The sequence below is a fragment of the Bombina bombina genome, chromosome 5 (genome assembly GCF_027579735.1).
Source record: "Bombina bombina isolate aBomBom1 chromosome 5, aBomBom1.pri, whole genome shotgun sequence".
NCBI lineage: Eukaryota > Metazoa > Chordata > Amphibia > Anura > Bombinatoridae > Bombina > Bombina bombina.
In genome coordinates, this window is record NC_069503.1 from 1,119,252,699 (window position 1) to 1,119,274,150 (window position 21,452).

Genomic DNA, 21,452 nt, shown 5'->3' on the forward strand with positions numbered 1-21,452 from the left:
CAGAAAATAAGACTTACTTACCCCAGGACACTCATCTACATGTAGTAGAAAGCCAAACCAGTACTGAAACGAGAATCAGTAGAGGTAATGGTATATATAAGAGTATATCGTCGATCTGAAAAGGGAGGTAAGAGATGAATCTCTATGACCGATAACAGAGAACCTATGAAATATACCCCGTAGAAGGAGATCATTGAATTCAAATAGGCAATACTCTCCTCACATCCCTCTGACATTCACTGCACGCTGAGAGGAAAACCGGGCTCCAACCTGCTGCGGAGCGCATATCAACGTAGAATCTAGCACAAACTTACTTCACCACCTCCATAGGAGGCAAAGTTTGTAAAACTGATTGATTTGTGGGTGTGGTGAGGGGTGTATTTATAGGCATTTTGAGGTTTGGGAAACTTTGCCCCTCCTGGTAGGAATGTATATCCCATACGTCACTAGCTCATGGACTCTTGCTAATTACATGAAAGAAAGTAATGTTTATGACTATCCAACATTGTAAAAGTCAAATTTAAAATGCAGAGTAATGCATTTCAAATTTGACTGTAAACATTTTTGCAATATCCTTATGTTTGCAAAAATGCTTCTGGGAAAACTTATTGTCTACTCAGTGATACTCCACTCATGCACAGGCGTCCATCCCCTTGCATACGCTAGTATCAGTTTTGAAGAAGGAAAAGAAAAGATGAAGAAAGAAAAGATTAGTGTGAGAATAACGTAGATTTAGTTTTTAAAAGTTTCATTAGCTGTTTAAATAGTGACAAAATAGTGTAAAGTTTTAGTTTCTATAAAACAATGGGAGCTGCCATGTTGTAACTTAGGTTACCTTCTCTGCTGTAGCCAATCAGGGACAGTTATATTATAAATAGGTCACTAGAGTGTGCAGCCAATGGCTATGTGGAATATAACAATGTTCTGCACTTCCACTAACAGCAACTGAAAAGCTTAGAATTTCAGATTAGAATGACAGCAAATGGGGACACAATAAATAATGAAAGTATATTGCAGACTTATATATATATGATTTATTGTTTTATGTTACAGTCTCAAAAGTGTTTAATGTCCCTTTAAATTAAGTTTGTACAGTGAGTCATTTCAGTGTAACTAACGTGTTTGCTTTGCACAGTGTTACAACTTCTCTTTGCATATCATTCACTGCAGAGCTCCCAGCTTTCCTGTATGTTGCAGGATGGATAAAGGGTCTGTAAATTTAAAGCATTTACAATGTGAAATTAAAGGCAAATATAATAAAACCTACAAAATATTATTATTTTGAATAAACTGAATATTGATTTAGGTATATTTTCTACTGATTTAAACTCCAGTATCCCATAGCGGCTGCCCCCTAATCTATTCCTTGAGTGATGTGTTTGGAGCGAGCTGCCCGCCCATTAGAGAACCACTTTTAGATTTATTTTCCTCCTCCTAGGCACCTATTCATTACTCAAAAGAAGTTTAGATTCTGACTCCTACAGATACAGTGAGGAGCGCCCCTTTAATACTTTCAGCAGCCCTATTAGTAGTCATCTGATTGGCTACAGCGCCCATTGCATAAAAAACAGCAACAAAAAACAGCCCAGAGTATATTTAAAGGTTTGTTTTTAAACATTATCAAAGTATTTCAAACATGATATTTACACAGCATATTTCATGAACAAATGTCATTCATATATATTTAATACAATTTCTGTCCCTTTAAGGCTTGAGAGCTCTGTTCGCTGTTCTTACCACTGCCCTCTCTTATTGTATAAATGGCACATAGGAGCTGCAGGGGGTGTATCTGACCTGATATCTCATATGGGCATATAACTAGCATGAGGGCGCTGCAGGTGCATGTATCTAATCTGAGGTGTAATTTGTCATATAGCTGACATAAAGAAGGCTGATTGGGTCATAATTTGACCTTAGACTTTGTTTGGGCACTTAGCTGGAAGGAAGGTAGATATATAGCTGGCAATAGAGGGCTGCAGGGGCAGTGCATTTCATCTGAGGTATCTGTTAGACATATAGGGGGGTAGTTATCAAGCCGTTTACTTTACCTGCCTTCGCCGGTCCAATACACTCGCCTAAGCTCGCCTACCATCGCCGCCGCGGACCTTCAAAATTTCACCTAAGTTATCAAAAAACCTGTCAAAAAGCTGCGCACCAAGTACGGGGCGATGAGCAGCAGACTGTGAGAGTTATCACTCATCCGATCTCGCTGCTCTTCGGCTTTTTGACAGCTTTATTGATACCCCTGTCACTAAACACCCACACCAACTACACTGTTCTACCCCCCTATACCGGCGCCCCCGGAGCCCCCCGCAACTCAATAAAGTTATTAACACCTAAGCCGCCGCTCCCAGAAACCGCCGCCACCTACATTATACCTAGTAACCCCTATCCTGCCCCCCCTATACCGCCGCCACCTATAATAAAGTTATTAACCCCTATCCTGCGGATCCCGGACCTCGCTGCAACTAAATAAATAGTTTAACCCCTAAACCGCCGCTCCCGGACCCCGCCGCAACCTATATTAAACTTATTAACCCCTAATCTGCCACGCCTACACCGTCGCCACCTATAATAAGTTTATTAACCCCTATCCTGCCCCCCTACACCGCCGCCACTGTAATAAAATTATTAACCCCTAAACCTAAGTCTAACACTAACCCTAACATCCCCCTAACTTAAATATTAATTAAATAAATCTAAATAATATTTCTCTTATTAACTAAATTAATCCTATTTAAAACTAAATACTTACCTTTAAAATAAACCCTAATATAGCTACAATATAAATAATAATTATATTGTAGCTATCTTAGGATTTATTTTTATTTTACAGGCGAATTTCAATTTATTTTAACTAGGTACAATAGCTATTAAATAGTTATTAACTATTTAATAGCTACCTAGCTAAAATAAAGAGAAATTTACCTGTAAAATAAAAACTAACCTAAGTTACAATTACACCTAACACTACACTATACTTTAATAAATTATTCCTATTTAAAACTAAATACTTACCTGTAAAATAAACCCTAAGATAGCTACAATATAATTAATAATTACATTGTAGCTATTTTAGGATTTATATTTATTTTACAGGTAACTTTGTATTTATTTTAGCTAGTTAGAATAGTTATTAAATAGTTATTAACTATTTAATAACTACCTAGCTAAAAGAAATACAAAATTACCTGTAAAATTAAACCTAACACTACACTATCATTAAATTAATTAAATAAATTACCTACAAATAACTGCAATTAAATTAAATTAAATAAACTAACTAAAGTACAAAAAATAAAAAAAGCTAAGTTACAAAAAATAAAAAAAATAAGTTACAAACATTTAAAAAATATTACAACAATTTTAAGATACTTACACCTAATCTAAGCCCCCTAATAAAATAGCAAAGCCCCCCAAAATAAAAAAATGCCCTACCCTATTCTAAATTAAAAAGTTACCAGCTCTTTTACCTTACCAGCCCTTAAAAGGGCCTTTTGCGGGGCATGCCCCAAAGAATTCTGCTCTTTTGCCTGTAAAATAAAAATACCACCACCCACATACCCCTAATCTAACCCAAACCACCCTTAAATAAACCTAACACTACCCCCTGAAGATCATCCTACCTTTAGTCATCTTCAGCGAGCCGACCACCGATGGAACCGAAGAGGAGATCCGGAGCGGCAGAAGTCATCATCCAAGGGGCACTGAAACTTAGGTAAATTTCTCTTTATTTTAGCTAGGTAGCTATTAAATAGTTAATAACTATTTAATAGCTATTGTACCTAGTTAAAATAAATTGAAATGTGCCTGTAAAATAAAAATAAATCCTAAGATAGCTACAATATAATTATTATTTATATTGTAGCTATATTAGGGTTTATTTTAAAGGTAAGTATTTAGTTTTAAATAGGATTCATTTAGTTAATAAGAGAAATATTATTTAGATTTATTTAATTAATATTTAAGTTAGTGGGGTGTTAGGGTTAGTGTGAGACTTAGGTTTAGGGGTTAATAATTTTATTACAGTGGCGGCGGTGTAGGGGGGGCAGGATAGGGGTTAATAACTTTATTATAGGTGGCGACGGTATAGGGGGGGCATGATAGGGGTTTATAGGTATAATGTAGGTGGCGGCGGGGTCCGGGAGCGACGGTTTAGGGGTTACCATATTTATTATAGTGGCGGATGGGCTCCGGGAGCATCGGCTTAGGGGTTAACATATTTATGATAGTGGCAGTGGGCTCCGGGAGCAGCGGTTTAGGGGTTAATACATATATTATAGTTGCGGCGGGGACCGGGAGCGGCGGTTTAGGGGTTTAATCAGTTTATTAGAGTGTTAGTGGACTCCGAGAGGGGCGGTTTAGGGGGTAATACATTTATTTAGTTGCGGCGGTGTAGGGGGGGGGGGCAGATTAGGGGTGTTTAGACTTGGGGTACATGTTAGGGTGTTAGGTGCAGACATCTCCCATAGGAATCAATGGGATGTCTGGCAGCAGCGAACATGAACTTTCGCTATGGTCAGACTCCCATTGATTCCTATGGGATCCGCCGCCTCCAGGGCGGCGGTTTGAAAACCAGGTACGCTGGGCCGGAAAAGTGCAGAGCGTACCTGCTAGTTTTTTGATAACTAGCAAAAGTAGTCAGATTGTGCCGCACTTGTGTGCGGAACATCTGGAGTGACGTAAGAATCGATCTGTGTCGGACTGAGGCCGGTGGATCGAAGCTTACGTCACAAAATTCTACTTTTGCCGGTATCTAGGGCTTGATAACTAAGGCGAATCAGCCTCGCCACAAATACGCTGCGGAATTCCAGCGTATTTGAGGTTGACGACTTGATAACTAGGCCCCATAGCCAGGATAAAGTGGCAGTATATGTCATGTATTTAAACAGTGATACAATTTGGGCATATAGATGGCATGAGGGGTAGTAGAGACCATGTAACTAATATGATGTATCATATGGGCATATAACTAGCATGAGGGCGCTGCAGGGGGTATGTATCTAATCTGAGGTGTAATTTGGTCATATAGCTGACATAAAGAAGGCTGATTGGGCCATAATTTGACCTTAGACTTTGTTTGGGCACTTAGCTGGAAGGTTTGCATAGGGATATGTTTCTGATCTGAGCTATCATTTAGATATATAGCTGGCAATAGAGGGCTGCAGGGGCAGTGCATTTCATCTGAGGTATCTGTTAGACATATAGGCAGCATAAAGTGGCAGTATATGTCATGTATTTAAACAGTGATACAATTTGGGCATATAGATGGCATGAGGGGTAGTAGAGACCATGGAACTAATATGATGTATCATATGGGCATATCGCTGGTTTAAGTAGCTGCAGGGACCAAGTGTCAGCTGGTATGTTTCTAATCTGAGGTTTCTGTTAGACATATAGCTAGCATAAAGTGGCAATATGTATTTAAACAGTGATACAATGTGGGCATATAGATGGCATGAGGGGTAGTAGAGACCATGTAACTAATATGATGTATCATATGGGCATATCGCTGGTTTAAGTAGCTGCAGGGATCAAGTGTCAGCTGGTATGTTTCTAATCTGAGGTTTCTGTTAGACATATAGCTAGCATAAAGTGGCAATATGTATTTAAACAGTGATACAATGTGGGCATATAGATGGCATGAGGGGTAGTAGAGACCATGTAACTAATATGATGTATCATATGGGCATATCGCTGGTTTAAGTAGCTGCAGGGACCAAGTGTCAGCTGGTATGTTTCTAATCTGAGGTTTCTGTTAGACATATAGCTAGCATAAAGTGGCAATATGTATTTAAACAGTGATACAATGTGGGCATATATATGGCATGAGGGGTAGTAGAGACCATGGAACTAATATGATGTATCATATGGGCATATCGCTGGTTTAAGCTGCAGGGACCAAGTGTCAGCTGGTATGTTTCTAATCTGAGGTTTCTGTTAGACATATAGCTAGCATAAAGTGGCAATATGTATTTAAACAGTGATACAATGTGGGCATATAGATGGCATGAGGGGTAGTAGAGACCATGTAACTAATATGATGTATCATATGGGCATATCGCTGGTTTAAGTAGCTGCAGGGACCAAGTGTCAGCTGGTATGTTTCTAATCTGAGGTTTCTGTTAGACATATAGCTAGCATAAAGTGGCAATATGTATTTAAACAGTGATACAATGTGGGCATATATATGGCATGAGGGGTAGTAGAGACCATGGAACTAATATGATGTATCATATGGGCATATCGCTGGTTTAAGCTGCAGGGACCAAGTGTCAGCTGGTATGTTTCTAATCTGAGGTTTCTGTTAGACATATAGCTAGCATAAAGTGGCAATATGTATTTAAACAGTGATACAATTTGGGCAAACAGATGGCAAATATCAGCTGGCATGTTTCTAATCTGAGATTTCTCTCAGGCATAAAACTGGCACATATTGGTATATTTGGTGTGCAATTTTTATAATTATGTTGAATTTAAAGTCAGAAATTGATTTTACCCATTAGATCCCACAGAGCTCTAGTAATGTGTTGCATGTATTTGGCACCAATGGAGTTAAACATTCAGAAAGTATTTTATGTGACTTATATTCATATTCTTCACTGCTTTGTTATTATGGTTCCCCTGTAGATATGTGGGGGTAACTCATGCATATCACTGTTTATTAATAATGCACCATACGCAGCAGTGCTTTTTTATATATTGCAAATGTACAAGAAATATGCCCCATCTCCCAAATACTCCCTTTATAATAACTCCTATTCTCATTATATAAATAAAATGACTCTTCCAGGTATAAAGGGTAGGAACTTTAGTTGCAGCTTTAAGTCACAGGCATGGAGCAGTGATGCTCTTCAGCACATGGAAACTGAATGAATTATGCATATTATGACCATATTTAGACGTCTATATATTCAGATCTACCCATAACTCAAACATTTCTTATTTTATCAAAGAACATCAAACAGCTCTTTTGTGTACAACTGTACTTGCGTCCTGCAGATGCTGCACATTAGTTTGGTTTAGGAAATTTGCCGCATTTGCAGGTTACAGATTTTGCTTTTTAAATTCTCTGTTGAAAGTGGGGCAAAGCAAAAATTTTTACACAAAAGTAAAAGGTGTTTAATTTGACACTAGCGTTAAAGGGATATTAAACCCAAATATTTTAATTTCTGATTCAGAGAGAGCATGACATTTTAAGCAACTTTCTAATTTACTCCTATTATCAGTTTTTCTTCATTCTCTTGCTATCTTTATTTAAAAAAGCAGGAATGTAAAACTTAAGAGCCGGCCCATTTTAGGTCCAGAACCTGGTTTATGCTTGCTTATTGGTTTGCTAAATGTAGCCACCCATAAGCAAGTGCTATCCAAGGTTCTGAACTTGAAATGGGCTGGCTCTTAAACTTTAAATTCCTGCTTTTTAAAGAAAGATAGCAAGTGAATGAAAAATAATTGATAATAGGAGTAAATTAGAAAGTTGCTTAAAATTACATGATCTATCTGAATCATGAAAGAAAAAAATTGGGTTCAGTGTCCCTTTAAGCTTTGTCTAAACTTCAACTTACTAATTAGCTATTGCAGCCTTAACGTAATTATTGAACATATTGGACTTTCATTTAAACATGGATTCCTTTGACATAAACAAGTTGCTTCCTTAAAAAACGTTTGAAACATAGCCTGATTTAAACGCTTATTGTAAAACATCTTAATTTTTGTGTTTTCTTTTTAGGAATACAACAATTTTGAACTCTAAAGTCATTTCTATCACTGTCAAGCCAGCTCCGAGACCCATTACCGTCCCTCTGGATATTGAATTCTCCCACATGTACAACGTGAGTGCGCCATATTGTCCTTATTACTGTGTTCTTCTGAAATTGTCCTTCAGAGACCTTCTACTGAATCATTTTCATTGTTATACAAGCTATTAAAATGACACTTGAATTCTTGTAATAAATTAACTCATAAACATAAAAAAATCATAATAAAAACTAATTTCCTCCTGGAACATTAAAACTGTTCCCCTTTTGCTTCAAAGAGTTTCATCATAAATATTATGAACAACAGTTGGGAGATTGAAAAATTACATTTTTTTTGTTGGCTTTAACATTTTAGTGTCACTGGGTTTGGTGTCTTGATTTTATGGCTGTCGGATATAAAGCAGTTTGGCTTCCAGAAAAGGCTTTATTATCTGTAATTTGTATAGTAGATACAGTGGACATTGGCCTCTATTTATCAAGGTCTGGTGGACCTGATCCGATACTGCGGATCAGGTCCGCCAGACCTCACTGAATACGGCGAGCAATACGCTCGCTGTATTCAGCATTGCACCAGCTGCTCACAAGAGCTGCTGGTGCAACGCCGCCCCCTGCAGACTTGCGGCAAATCGGCCGCCATCAGGGGGGTGTTAATCAACACGATCGTACTCCATCGGGTTTATTTCTGGCGATGTCTGTCCACCTGTTCAGAGCAGGCGGACAGGTTATGGAGCAGCGGTCTTTGTGACCGCTGCTTCATAACTTGTGTTTCTGGCGAGTCTGATGACTCACCAGAAACACGGCCCTTCAAGCTCCGTACGGAGTTTGATAAATATGGGCCAATATCTCAATTCTTTTACAGTTATTTGATGCAGGGCTGCTAAATTCTTGGACCCCATTGTACAAATGATTGTTACTTACATTTAGGGGCATATTTATCAAGCTCCGTACGGAGCTTGAGGCCCCTTGTTTCCGGGAAGTCTTCAGGCTCGCCGGAAACAGAAGTTATGAAGCAGCGGTCTAAAGACCACTGCTCTATAACTTGTCCGTCTGCTCTGAGGCTGCGGACAGAAATCAAACCGATCGAATACGATCGGGTTGATTGACACCCCCTGCTAGTGGCTGATTGGCCGCAAATCTGCAGGGGGCGGCATTGCACCAGCGGTTCACAAGAACTACTGGTGCAATTATAAATGCCGACCGCATATGCATTTATCGATGTGTAGCGATGTGCAGCAGACATGATACGCTACTTTGTATCATGTCCGCTCGCACATTGATACATATGCCCTCTCTCTCTCCTCCACACATTAGACACACATTCACACATTATACACATGTACATATTAGACATGCATATGCATATACACACATTATACACTTTAGACATACATACAAACACATACACACAAATAATAGACAATACACACGTACACACTAGACATTCATTCATATATACACACATATGCAATACTCATGTACACATTGGATATTCATACATACACGTGTACACACACATTATACACATGTACACATTAGACATACAAACATAAATACATACATATTTACACATATACATAATGCACATGTACTCATTAGACATATATACATACACTTATTCACAATACACATGTACGCATTAGACATATATATATATATATATATATATAGTCGTATGCAAAAGTTTAGGCACCCCTGACAATTTTCATGATTTTCATTTATTAATAATTGGGTGTTTGGATCAGCAATTTCATTTTGATCTATCAAATAACTGAAGGACACAGTAATATTTCAGTAGCGAAATGAGCTTTATTGGATTAACAGAAAATGTGCAATATGCTTCAAAACGAAATTAGACTGGTGCATAAATTTGGGCACCCCAACAGAAATATCTCATCAATATTTAGTAGAGCCTCCTTTGCAGAAATAACAGCCTCTAGATGCTTCCTATAGCCTGTAATGAGTGTCTGGATTCTGGATGAAGGTTTTTGGACCATTCCTCCTTGCAAACATCTCCAGTTCAGTTAGGTTTGATGGTTGTCGAGCATGGACAGCCCACTTCAAATCACCCCACAGATTTTCAATGATATTCAGGTCTGGGGACTGGGATGGCCATTCCAGAACATTGTACTTGTTCCTCTGCATAAATGCCAGAGTAGATTTTGAGCATTCTTTTGGGTCGTTGTCTTGTTAAAATATCCATCCTCGGCGTAACTTCAACTTTGTGACTGATTCCTCAACATTATTCTCAGCTATCGGCTGATATTGAGTGGAATCTATGCGACCATCAACTTTAACAAGATTCCCAGTACCATAGCCCCACAGCATGATGGAACATCCACCAAATTTGACTGTGGGTAGCAAGTGTTTGTCTTGGAACGCTGTGTTCTTTTGCCGCCATGCATAACGCCACTTGTTATGACCAAATAACTCAATATTTGTTTCATCAGTCCACAGCACCTCCTTCTAAAATGAAGCTGGCTTGTCCAAATGTGCGTTTGTGGCGTGTGTTCAGAAAAGGCTTCTTCCGCATCACTCTCCCATACAGCTTCTCCTTGTGCAAAGTGCGCTGAATTGTTGAACGATGCACAGTGACACTATCTGCAGCAAGATGATGTTGTAAGTCTTTGGAGATGGTCTGTGGGCTGTTGTTGACCGGTCACACCATCCATTGCCTTTGCCTCTCCGATATTTTACTTGGCCTGCCACTTCTGGCCTTAACAAGAACTATGCCTGTGGTCTTCCATTTCCTCACTATGTTCCTCACAGTGGACACTGACAGCTTAAATCTCTGCGATAGCTTTTTGTAGCCTGCCCCTAAACTATAATGTTGAACAATCTTTGTTTTCAGGTCATTTAAGAGTTGTTTTGAGGCCCTCGTGTTGCCACTCTTCAGAGGAGAGTCAAAGAGAACAACAACTTGCAATTGTCCACCTTAAATACCTTTTCTCATGATTGGATGCACCTGTCTATGAAGTTTAAGGCTTTATGGGCTCACCAAACCAATTGTGTGTTCCAATTAATCAGTGCTAGGTAGTTACAGGTATTCAAATCAACAAAATGACAAGGGTGCCCACATTTATGCACCTGTCTAATTTCGTGTTGATGCATATTGCACATTTTCTGTTAATCCAATAAACCTCATTTCGCTACTGAAATATTACTGTGTCCTTCAGTTATTTGATAGATCAAAATAAAATTGCTGATCCAAACACCCAATTATTTATAAATGAAAATCATGGAAATTGTCAGGAGTGCCTAAACTTTTGCATACAAGGTATACCTCACTTTACAGCGCTTCACTTTACAGCGATTCGCTAATACAGCGCTCTGTGGAGCTGAAGTTCAGCCTCCAAGGATTTTGAAACAGTGCTGTAATCATTGTGAGATTGCAAGAAAAGTGACTGGCACCATTTTGTTATGCTTAGTTCACTCTGTTTACAGCATTACAGTGCAATCTGTGTCTCAGTGCTATAGTCTGGCAAACTTTACTACAGTAATTGTCACTATTTTACAGGTACAGTTTTTATTGAATACTGTGCTGTGCGAGTGTTAAACTAAACTTAGCACTATTGCACCCCTAATATATGTTAGTTCAAACTTTTTTTAAAGTCTTTAAACACACTGGCAAGTGAATAAAAAGCTAAAACTGCCTTGTTTCACTTTAAGGCGGTTTTCATTTTACAGCGGGGCTCCGGTCCCTAACCCGCTGTATGAGCGGGATATACCTGTGTATATACACACACATACACAATACACACATACACATTAGACATTTATACATACACACATGCACAATATACTTGTACACATTAGACATTTATACATACACACATGCACAATATACTTGTACACATTAGACATTTATACATACACACATGCACAATACACACGTACACATTAGACATTTATACATACACACATGCACAATATACTTGTACACATTAGACATTTATACATACACACATGCACAATACACACGTACACATTAGACATTTATACATACACACATGCACAATATACTTGTACACATTAGACATTTATACATAGACACATGCACAATACACACGTACACATTAGACATTTATACATAGACACATGCACAATACACACGTACACATTAGACATTTATACATAGACACATGCACAATACACACGTACACATTAGACATTTATACATAGACACATGCACAATACACACGTACACATTAGACATTTATACATACACACATGCACAATACACACGTACACATTAGACATTTATACATAGACACATGCACAATACACACGTACACATTAGACATTTATACATAGACACATGCACAATACACACGTACACATTAGACATTTATACATACACACATGCACAATATACTTGTACACATTAGACATTTATACATAGACACATGCACAATACACACGTACACATTAGACATTTATACATAGACACATGCACAATACACACGTACACATTAGACATTTATACATAGACACATGCACAATACACACGTACACATTAGACATTTATACATAGACACATGCACAATACACACGTACACATTAGACATTTATACATAGACACATGCACAATACACACGTACACATTAGACATTTATACATAGACACATGCACAATACACACGTACACATTAGACATTTATACATACACACATGCACAATATACTTGTACACATTAGACATTTATACATACACACATGCACAATATACTTGTACACATTAGACATTTATACATACACACATGCACAATATACTTGTACACATTAGACATTTATACATACACACATGCACAATATACTTGTACACATTAGACATTTATACATACACACATGCACAATACACACGTACACATTAGACATTTATACATACACACATGCACAATATACTTGTACAGATTAGACATTTATACATAGACACATGCACAATACACACGTACACATTAGACATTTATACATAGACACATGCACAATACACACGTACACATTAGACATTTATACATAGACACATGCACAATACACACGTACACATTAGACATTTATACATAGACACATGCACAATACACACGTACACATTAGACATTTATACATAGACACATGCACAATACACACGTACACATTAGACATTTATACATACACACATGCACAATACACACGTACACATTAGACATTTATACATACACACATGCACAATACACACGTACACATTAGACATTTATACATACACACATGCACAATATACTTTTACATATTAGACATACATACATATATACCCACATATATAAAACAAAACTAAAACACACCCTTAATGTAAAATGCAGCTAAATGTAAAACACCTTCAGATGGGCTGCTGCAAGGTCATTGTCACCTCCACACCTTGAATTGCAGGAGTGAAATGGATGTGTGTGACAGTGGCTGTATCAAGTGCAATGACAGTATGCTTCACCAGGCATTGCCTTGCCCACGGCACACAATATGTGTTAAATGGAAAACTAATGGAACTGTGATTTACTCTATAGATAACACAACCCCTCCATGCCAGAATTGCCCTGAGCTTGCTCAAGTACCAGTGCTCTGTAGTCTGCATTATATTTACTGTCTTATCAGCCATCTATCACAGAAATATTTACCCATACTTTTATTTGTTTGTTTCCAGGGGACAACCAATCAGACATGTATCACCTGGGATGAAACTGACACGTAAGTTAATCGCTTCTATATTCTTTATTTGTTAGTACTGCAATATATTTCCTTCCTCTTCAGCAGACAAGGGGTTAAACACATAACAAAAGCATAAATAAAATAAACAATATAAATCAATATGTTTGTAAAAACATTACAATAATTAATAGAATTCAAGGGTTTATTTTATGAGGGTTTTTTGTATTAAAAAAAATATACTTTATTTTGTAGGCGTTAGTTTAAGATTCTGTTTAAAGTTGGATCTGAACTAGAGATTTGCTCTATCCAATGAAATGTTGCATCTTAGTTTATAAATATATTTGTCTTTTAAATGTATTGCTACATAGAAAATTAATATTCTTTTAAAGCAGGTGTCAAATTGGTTCTATTAGTCTCGTGTGCTGCCATTATAGAATATGTTTTATGGTATTTTAATATTTATACAGGTAGAAAACCCTTTATTCAAACTGCTTGAGACCAGAAAAGACTTGGATCTTGGAATAGTTTGGATTTTGGAATATTTGGAGAGGGGACGGGATCAAGTTTAAACAATAATATCATGTCATTTAGGCAGTATTTACGTTATAATACAGCTTATATATGCCTGCTAAAGGTAGTTTTATATCATATCATCTTTAAAGGGACACTGAACCCAAATGTTATCTTTTGTGATTCAGATAGAGCATGCGATTTTAAGCAACTTTCTAATTTACTCCTGTTATCAATTTTTCTTTGTTCTCTTGTTATCTTTATTTGAAATGCAAGAATGTAAGTTTAGATGCCGGCCCATTTTTGGTGAACAACCTGGGTTGTTCTTGCTGATTGGTGGATAAATTCATCCACCAATGAACAAGTGCTATCCAGGGTCCTGAACCAAACAAATAGCTTAGATGCCTTCTTTTTCAAATAAAGATAACAAAAGAACAAAGAAAAATTGATAATAGGCATAAATTAGAAAGTTGCTTAAAATTGCATGCTCTATCTGAACCACGAAAGAAAAAATTTGGGTTCAGTGTCCCTTTACTAGTTTTGTATACATGGTACTGTAAGAAAGACAGTACAGTACTTTAATCGGAAAGATCATTTTGTGTTGTTTTAAATAAATATAGACAATTATTTGCATTTTAGAACACTAAAAAACAAACCAAAGACACGGTCTAAAAAGATTGTGATTTACAGGCAGTGAAACATAATAATTTTATACATTTAAAAAAAATATTACTTAAAAAGTTTGGATTTCAGAAAAAGTTTAGATTTTGGAATTCTGATTTGGGGATTGGCATCTGTGTTTAATATGAAAGGGTGCATAAAAAAACACACTGTTTGTGTGACAAGAATTAATTCACTATGATAGATTATGCAAGGGTTGGCTAGTCCTAACATTATCCTGATTATAAGTCATATACAGATCTGTTAGATTTATATAACAAATAGATGTTATCTAAAGATATTTTTTCTATATAATTAATAACAGTTCTATCTTTACTAAAAGTTGAGATTTGTTTACTAAATTTAGATTTGTCCTAAACAGATTTTGGGCTATTGATTTTATTACATATTTTTTACCTTTTAATCTATAAATGATGTATCCTTAGTGCTACTACATTAACCAGTTATCTACCAGAGAGGGTGACAGTAAGTTATAACATGATACACTGCTTCCCTCTCTTGTAACTAGAGCAGTAGAGGAGTGTATATAGACCTGCTTCTGTATACACTGACATAATAGTGAGCGTTGTGTTAGTTATAGGGCAGGTAGTATTATGCATGAATACTTATGACAAGGCCTATACCCAAATGTATTGTACATGGTTGCTCTGCAGTCTGTGCATAAAGTATACAACTCAGGCATTCCATAACAATGATATTGGTAGTTTAGCAACCGTTGTACAAAATGCGTAAGTTGTATTTCATAACCCCATGACCACTACTTGTTATACAAATAGAAGCACATGACCCAAAAGTAGTGTGTCATAATTCATTCATGCCAGAGATATTGTAGGTGACATAAATACTGGCCTTTTAAATGTCATATAACATAAACATGGTGCAAGTCTGCAGCGCTGTCTTCTGTAAAGGACTGGTTGCGAACAGATTGTTCGCTTGAATCTCGTTTTACTCACTAGAAGATGTTTATTTATTTTAACCTTTATATTGAGTTTCTTGTATGGATATCGCTGTGTACATATGATCACACACTTTCAGTGCTGTGATTGTGTGTCACATGATCTAACATCCGTATTACCAGTCTCATGGGAGAAACAGACAGGGCTTTGCTGTAAGAGTTTGGCTTTCTGTGCCGAGCCATACTGTTATTCCCCTATGTTATTTGCATCGATCCGGCTCACAGAAAATCAACCCGTTTTTTTTTTTTTTTTTTTTTTCTAAACAACGATCACGTTGTTTAAAGAGCCAATTGATTCTTTGGCCGTTAGGCGGCCGTCAATTGACGTAAGCATGGTTTCGGTAGTTATGCGCATGCGTAGCATTTTGTAGTTCTTTGTGGCCAAGCGAGCGCATCCACGTTTCGCGCATGCGCACTAACAAATTTGTCAAGCACAGTGAAAGCTCATCGCAACACACCCGGCAACTAAAGGTGCAGCATTTGTATCGTGCTCCTTAGAATAATAACCTAATTTTTGCTAATAACGGTAAGTGCATAATCATAGTCATTGAGAGTGTAGAAGGGATGCGCATGCGCGGTGAGTAGATGCTCGATGTGCACGAGCTTGGATGACACGTATAGAGCGGGTGGGACCGCTCTATACGTCACTGTCTCAGAAATCCGGAAAGGCTAGATGGGAGGAGATACGGAAGGCAACGGTAACTAACATTTACTTTTAAAACTATATAAATAACTAATGTTTGATTAAAAAAAACATAGCAACTGGATTTAACACATTTGCAATGTATAAAATTTACCTTCACTTTAATATTAAGTGACCCTCAGTCTCAGCATGGTCTTGCAGGTTACCATTCTGTTTCCTACTTCTGCTTAAGGTCTACCCAAGCTAACCAACAAGCTGCAGTAAGTCTCCTACTGGTTGATTGGCCACTAGTCATTTGGCTACTGGTTGATTGGCTACTGGTTGATTGGCTATAGTAACTGTCAGTAACATAAATATATTGACTTTGTAACCATTTCCCACAGTATAAGAGCACTAGGACTTTAACTGAGATTAGCCTGAAGGTTTGTGTAATGCATTTTACATAGTGGTGATGTAGTGGCTTTATTAAAGTTTCTTAAAATAATTCAGGTGAGATACTGAGAAAACAGCAGTATTTTTCCATATATATATATAAAGACACGGTCCAAAAAGATCAAGCTTTTCCTCATTTGTAAAGTAGAAATCACGTGAGTTAGCAGACATGTTTCAGAATGTTTTCGTGCAACAAATTTACTTTTAAAAACACTTTTTATGACACAAAACAATAACAAAATGCTATGTCTGCTTATTGGTTTGGGTGGTCTTTAAACATATTTGGTATAGTTTGTTGTGCTGAGGCATTTGGGGTTTTCTTCCTTTTCTATGATCTCTTTATATAACATTGTATTCTTATTGAGAGACACAGATACTTCTTTAGAGATATGTCTTACTTACATCCATGCTTATTAATCATTTACGTTGGTTTGTAAACTACTCTATATTCATATTGCATATTTTTTCATAAATTACGTTCATGAAGCTTTTAATAGCAAACTATGGCCTCGCTTCCATTGAGTCGTTAAAAATGGAGCCGTAAGCTACCGAAGCGGCCGACAGCTAAAAGTAATTTACGGCTGCATTTTAGTACCAGGTTTCCATTGAAAAGATTAGCGTGTTGCGCGCAGTCGCTCTTTTCGTGTAGCTGTAAGTTAACGTTGTGTTAACGCTTCCATCTGACGTCGGATTTCTTGAAAATCAATTAGTTGCTAAGGTAACCCGACCTTACGCTATAGAATTTACGTTTAACGTCCGTGCTTCTTACCTGTGATCGCCTCTCAAGAAAAATAAAAAAACACTTATCCATATTTTTAATAATCAAATACTGTTTTCTAATATAATTATATTTAACACTTCATAAATATAAGTAATATTTATTGCTGCCCTAGGCATAGGTCTAGTTTGCATTCTGTAGATATGTTCTTGCATATATTATTGTATTTAAATATATACTGATATTTCTATTAGAATATAAGTTCAACTATTTCTATACATGAGACAACAATAAATATTACTTATAACAATTTATTTCTACATTAAAACACTTGCATTATATGCAAGTTTTATCATTTCAATAGAAAATAGCTCTCAAAAAGCACAATTTTCCTCTTTTACACCTAGTTGAGCTGGGGGTAATATTTCTCAATGTATCGACAGCCTCCGACAGTGTATTAACGGTTAGCGCTTTCAATGGAAACCTGGTATAATTTATCGATTAACGGCTTCTATTACTTTCTATGGGACGCGAAAATCTTTTCGGCAGCCGAAGTCCGGCAGCCGATATTGAGGTATAACGCGCCATTGGAAACAGTCGTTAAACGCTATTGCTTTCGACAGTATATTTATCGGTTTGCGAGTGCACGCAAACTGAATTACGACTCAATGGAAGCGAGGCCAAAATTGGTGGTAGCTTTGTTCTACTGTCAATCCCACATCTCACTCTGCCTTATAAATGTCACGGTTTCTGAAAGTGAACCCCAGGACCCTCTAGCCACACCCCATATAACTCTGCCCGCATCATGTCCTACAAATAGGGATGCACCAAAATTTCGGCCACAGAAAGTTTTGGCTGAAAATGGCATTTTTGTTTATTTCGGTTTTCATTTTTTTTGCCTTTTATTTTCGGTAAAATTATTGTGTAGCATATTTCAAATTTGATGCCAGTCTAGAGCTGCTGTTTAAGTTCATTACTTAACTTACTGTTTTGCGTATAATAATACTTTTCTAGGACTATACTTTATTTTGATACTTGTAAAAAAAAAAAACTGTTAAATCTGTTTCTGTAACACAGAACTAAATAAAGAATAATATTAGCAATGCACCAAAATTTGGGCCGCCGAAAATGTGCAACTCTAATTTCGGCCCAAAGAGGACCAAAATGGCTAAACTATTGAGTTACATGTCTATCCTTAGCATAAGGTCAGCAGCACAGCACTGGCATGGTACACAGCGCACACACATAGGTACCATGACATGATGATATTTGAAACCAGCTGTGCCCTTTTTTTTTTTTTTTTAGAAGGAAACCAAGGTTCTGAATACAGTATTCAAAGGAGGATAAGTAACATGTTTATAAACACTTGATATTATCAGACACAGCCCTAAGCACACACAGTGAATATGTATAAGCCTTATATACAGTGCTCATACATCAGCCTTATGTGCGTAGACATTCTATTCACCTGAGGCAAATATGTGTGCACACTATATATGCATAAGCCCCAAGCTCGCACACAGTTGGTACAAATTAGCACCCACCAGGCAGTGTATACAAAAAAGCACAGTAACTTTCTATAACCACCTTGCACGTAAGGTCGTAGCTAAGTCCGGTGGTCCTGGTGATAGGCAGACTCCATTTGGGGCTCCAGACATAATCTGACGGGTCAGTGTGAGGCCCGAACCAGGAACTAGGTGGAGATAAGATAAGAAACGATCAGGTACAGCCACGCCCATCGCACAGATAACTACACCCAAAAACAAAACACATGTCCACCTCGTATTGTTGTCTGGCTATAACCACGCTCTCCCTTGTAGAGCTTCACCATTTTCACTGCAGATCACACCCTACGGTACAAGTGATCACGCCCATTTGTTTGAGCTTTCCCGCCTACAAGCTCTCTCAGCTACACACACACACACTGTAGTTAAAAAAGAAAAAAAAAACATTTCGGTTTTGTTTCGGTTTTCAGCCAGGGGCATCCTGAATTTTCTTTATCGGTTTCAGTCCAGAATTTTCATTTCGGTGCATCTCTACCTGCAAAGTCCATAGACCACTGATGACGCCACCCATTTCACCATGACTACACCCATTGACCGCTTTTCACTCCATCCCTGGAGAGATACTGTATTAGTGTTGGTTCCAGCAACTGATTTACGTGAGGCAAACGGTTATTTTGACTGAGTCAAAGCACGTGGGCTAAGTCACCACAGGTTGGGGCAGTATCACAGTTGTTCTGTGGGTAGAGTAAGGCAGACCAGATGAATATTTGGACAGTTAGGCGTGTGACTAGGCGGCATGAATATATGTGTAAAAAACAATAGCAGGAGGCACTATTTTCAACCGGAAAGATCGATTAAGTTTTGTACCCCTGTGTGCCCCCATAGAGCAGATTCTGGAAAATATTCAACGAGAATGAAATAATCCCAAAGCCCTTTCAACTACAAATGGATTAGCAGATTGTTTTTCTTATTTATACTTTCTGTACCAAATCTGAATGTAAAATCAAAGAAGAAAATAAATAAATAAAATATACAAAATATATAAATTTAAGTAGAGATTGTTTGATGCACAGCAATAGGACCAGGCAGGGAACTGAAAGAAATAAACATTGTCAGTGTTTTCGTAATGATAACAATGTTTATGGCAATACAACAGCTTTGAATTCACTGGATAACGGCAGCAGGTAAATAAGGCGTTTATCCATTTAAATGCTGATAAATATTTCAGCAGTCTCTGTCAATAATTGATGAATTTTGTTTCTTTGTTTTCCACCTCTCACAAGGCTTAACTGCTTATTAACTGCCCTGTAGAATTTCCCTCTTCCTACGTTATTACTTATACAGGGATAGATTACAAGTGGAGTGCTAATTTATTGCCCGTAAACGGCCGCAAAATAAATAACCAGCCTATACATGTGGCTGGTTATTGCTACCGCAAATTCGCGGTAACAATTAGTGCTTCAAAAATGAACCAGAGGTCAGACCTCCCAATTGCCCCGAAAATAAAGTGGAAGGTCCCTTTTTGTTTAATTAAATTTGTAGTATTTTTATTTTGAAAAAACAACTGCATGAGGAAGTTTTTAGGGGTTAAAGTGAGCGGGTCTGGGGTGTTATTAAAACAAAAAGGCACTGAAAAGTGCCTTTACATAGTGGTCTATGGGGACTGTGTGTTTCCTGTAAATATATATGTATATAAATAAATACATATACAGTATATATATATTTATGGGTTAATATGTGTAGATACACATATTAACACATAAATATATATGTATATACACATATTAACACATAAATATATATGTATATACACATACTAACACATAAATATATATGTAGATACACATATTAACACATAAATATATATGTATATACACATACTAACACATAAATATATATGTAGATACACATATTAACACATAAATATATATGTATATACACATACTAACACATAAATATATATGTATATACACATATTAACACATAAATATATATGTAGATACACATATTAACACATAAATATATATGTAGATACACATAGTAACACATAAATATGTATGTATATACACATAGTAACACATAAATATATATGTATATACACATAGTAGCACATAAATATATATGTATATACACATAGTAACACATAAATATATATGTATATACACATAGTAACACATAAATATATATGTATATACACACAGTAACACATAAATATATATGTATATACACAGTAACACATAAATATATATGTATATACACATAGTAACACATAAATATATATGTATATACACATAGTAACACATAAATATATATGTATATACACACAGTAACACATAAATATATATGTATATACACATATAACACATAAATATATATGTATATACACATAATAACACATAAATATATATGTATATACACATAGTAACACATAAATATATATGTATATACACATAGTAACACATAAATATATATGTATATACACATAGTAACACATAAATATATATGTATATACTCATAGTAACACATAAATATATATGTAGATACACATAGTAACACATAAATATATATGTATATACACAC

At 36.6% G+C, this 21,452-nt stretch overlaps 1 protein-coding gene across 1 annotated transcript in view; it reads left to right on the forward strand.

The window, feature by feature from the left end:
* ADGRB1 (adhesion G protein-coupled receptor B1) overlaps nucleotides 1–21,452 on the forward strand; it is a 736,329-nt gene that overhangs the window by 388,263 nt on the left and 326,614 nt on the right. The window contains 2 exon segments of the mRNA XM_053715405.1: nucleotides 7,730–7,832; nucleotides 13,424–13,467. Coding sequence (XP_053571380.1) covers nucleotides 7,730–7,832; nucleotides 13,424–13,467 — 147 coding nt within the window.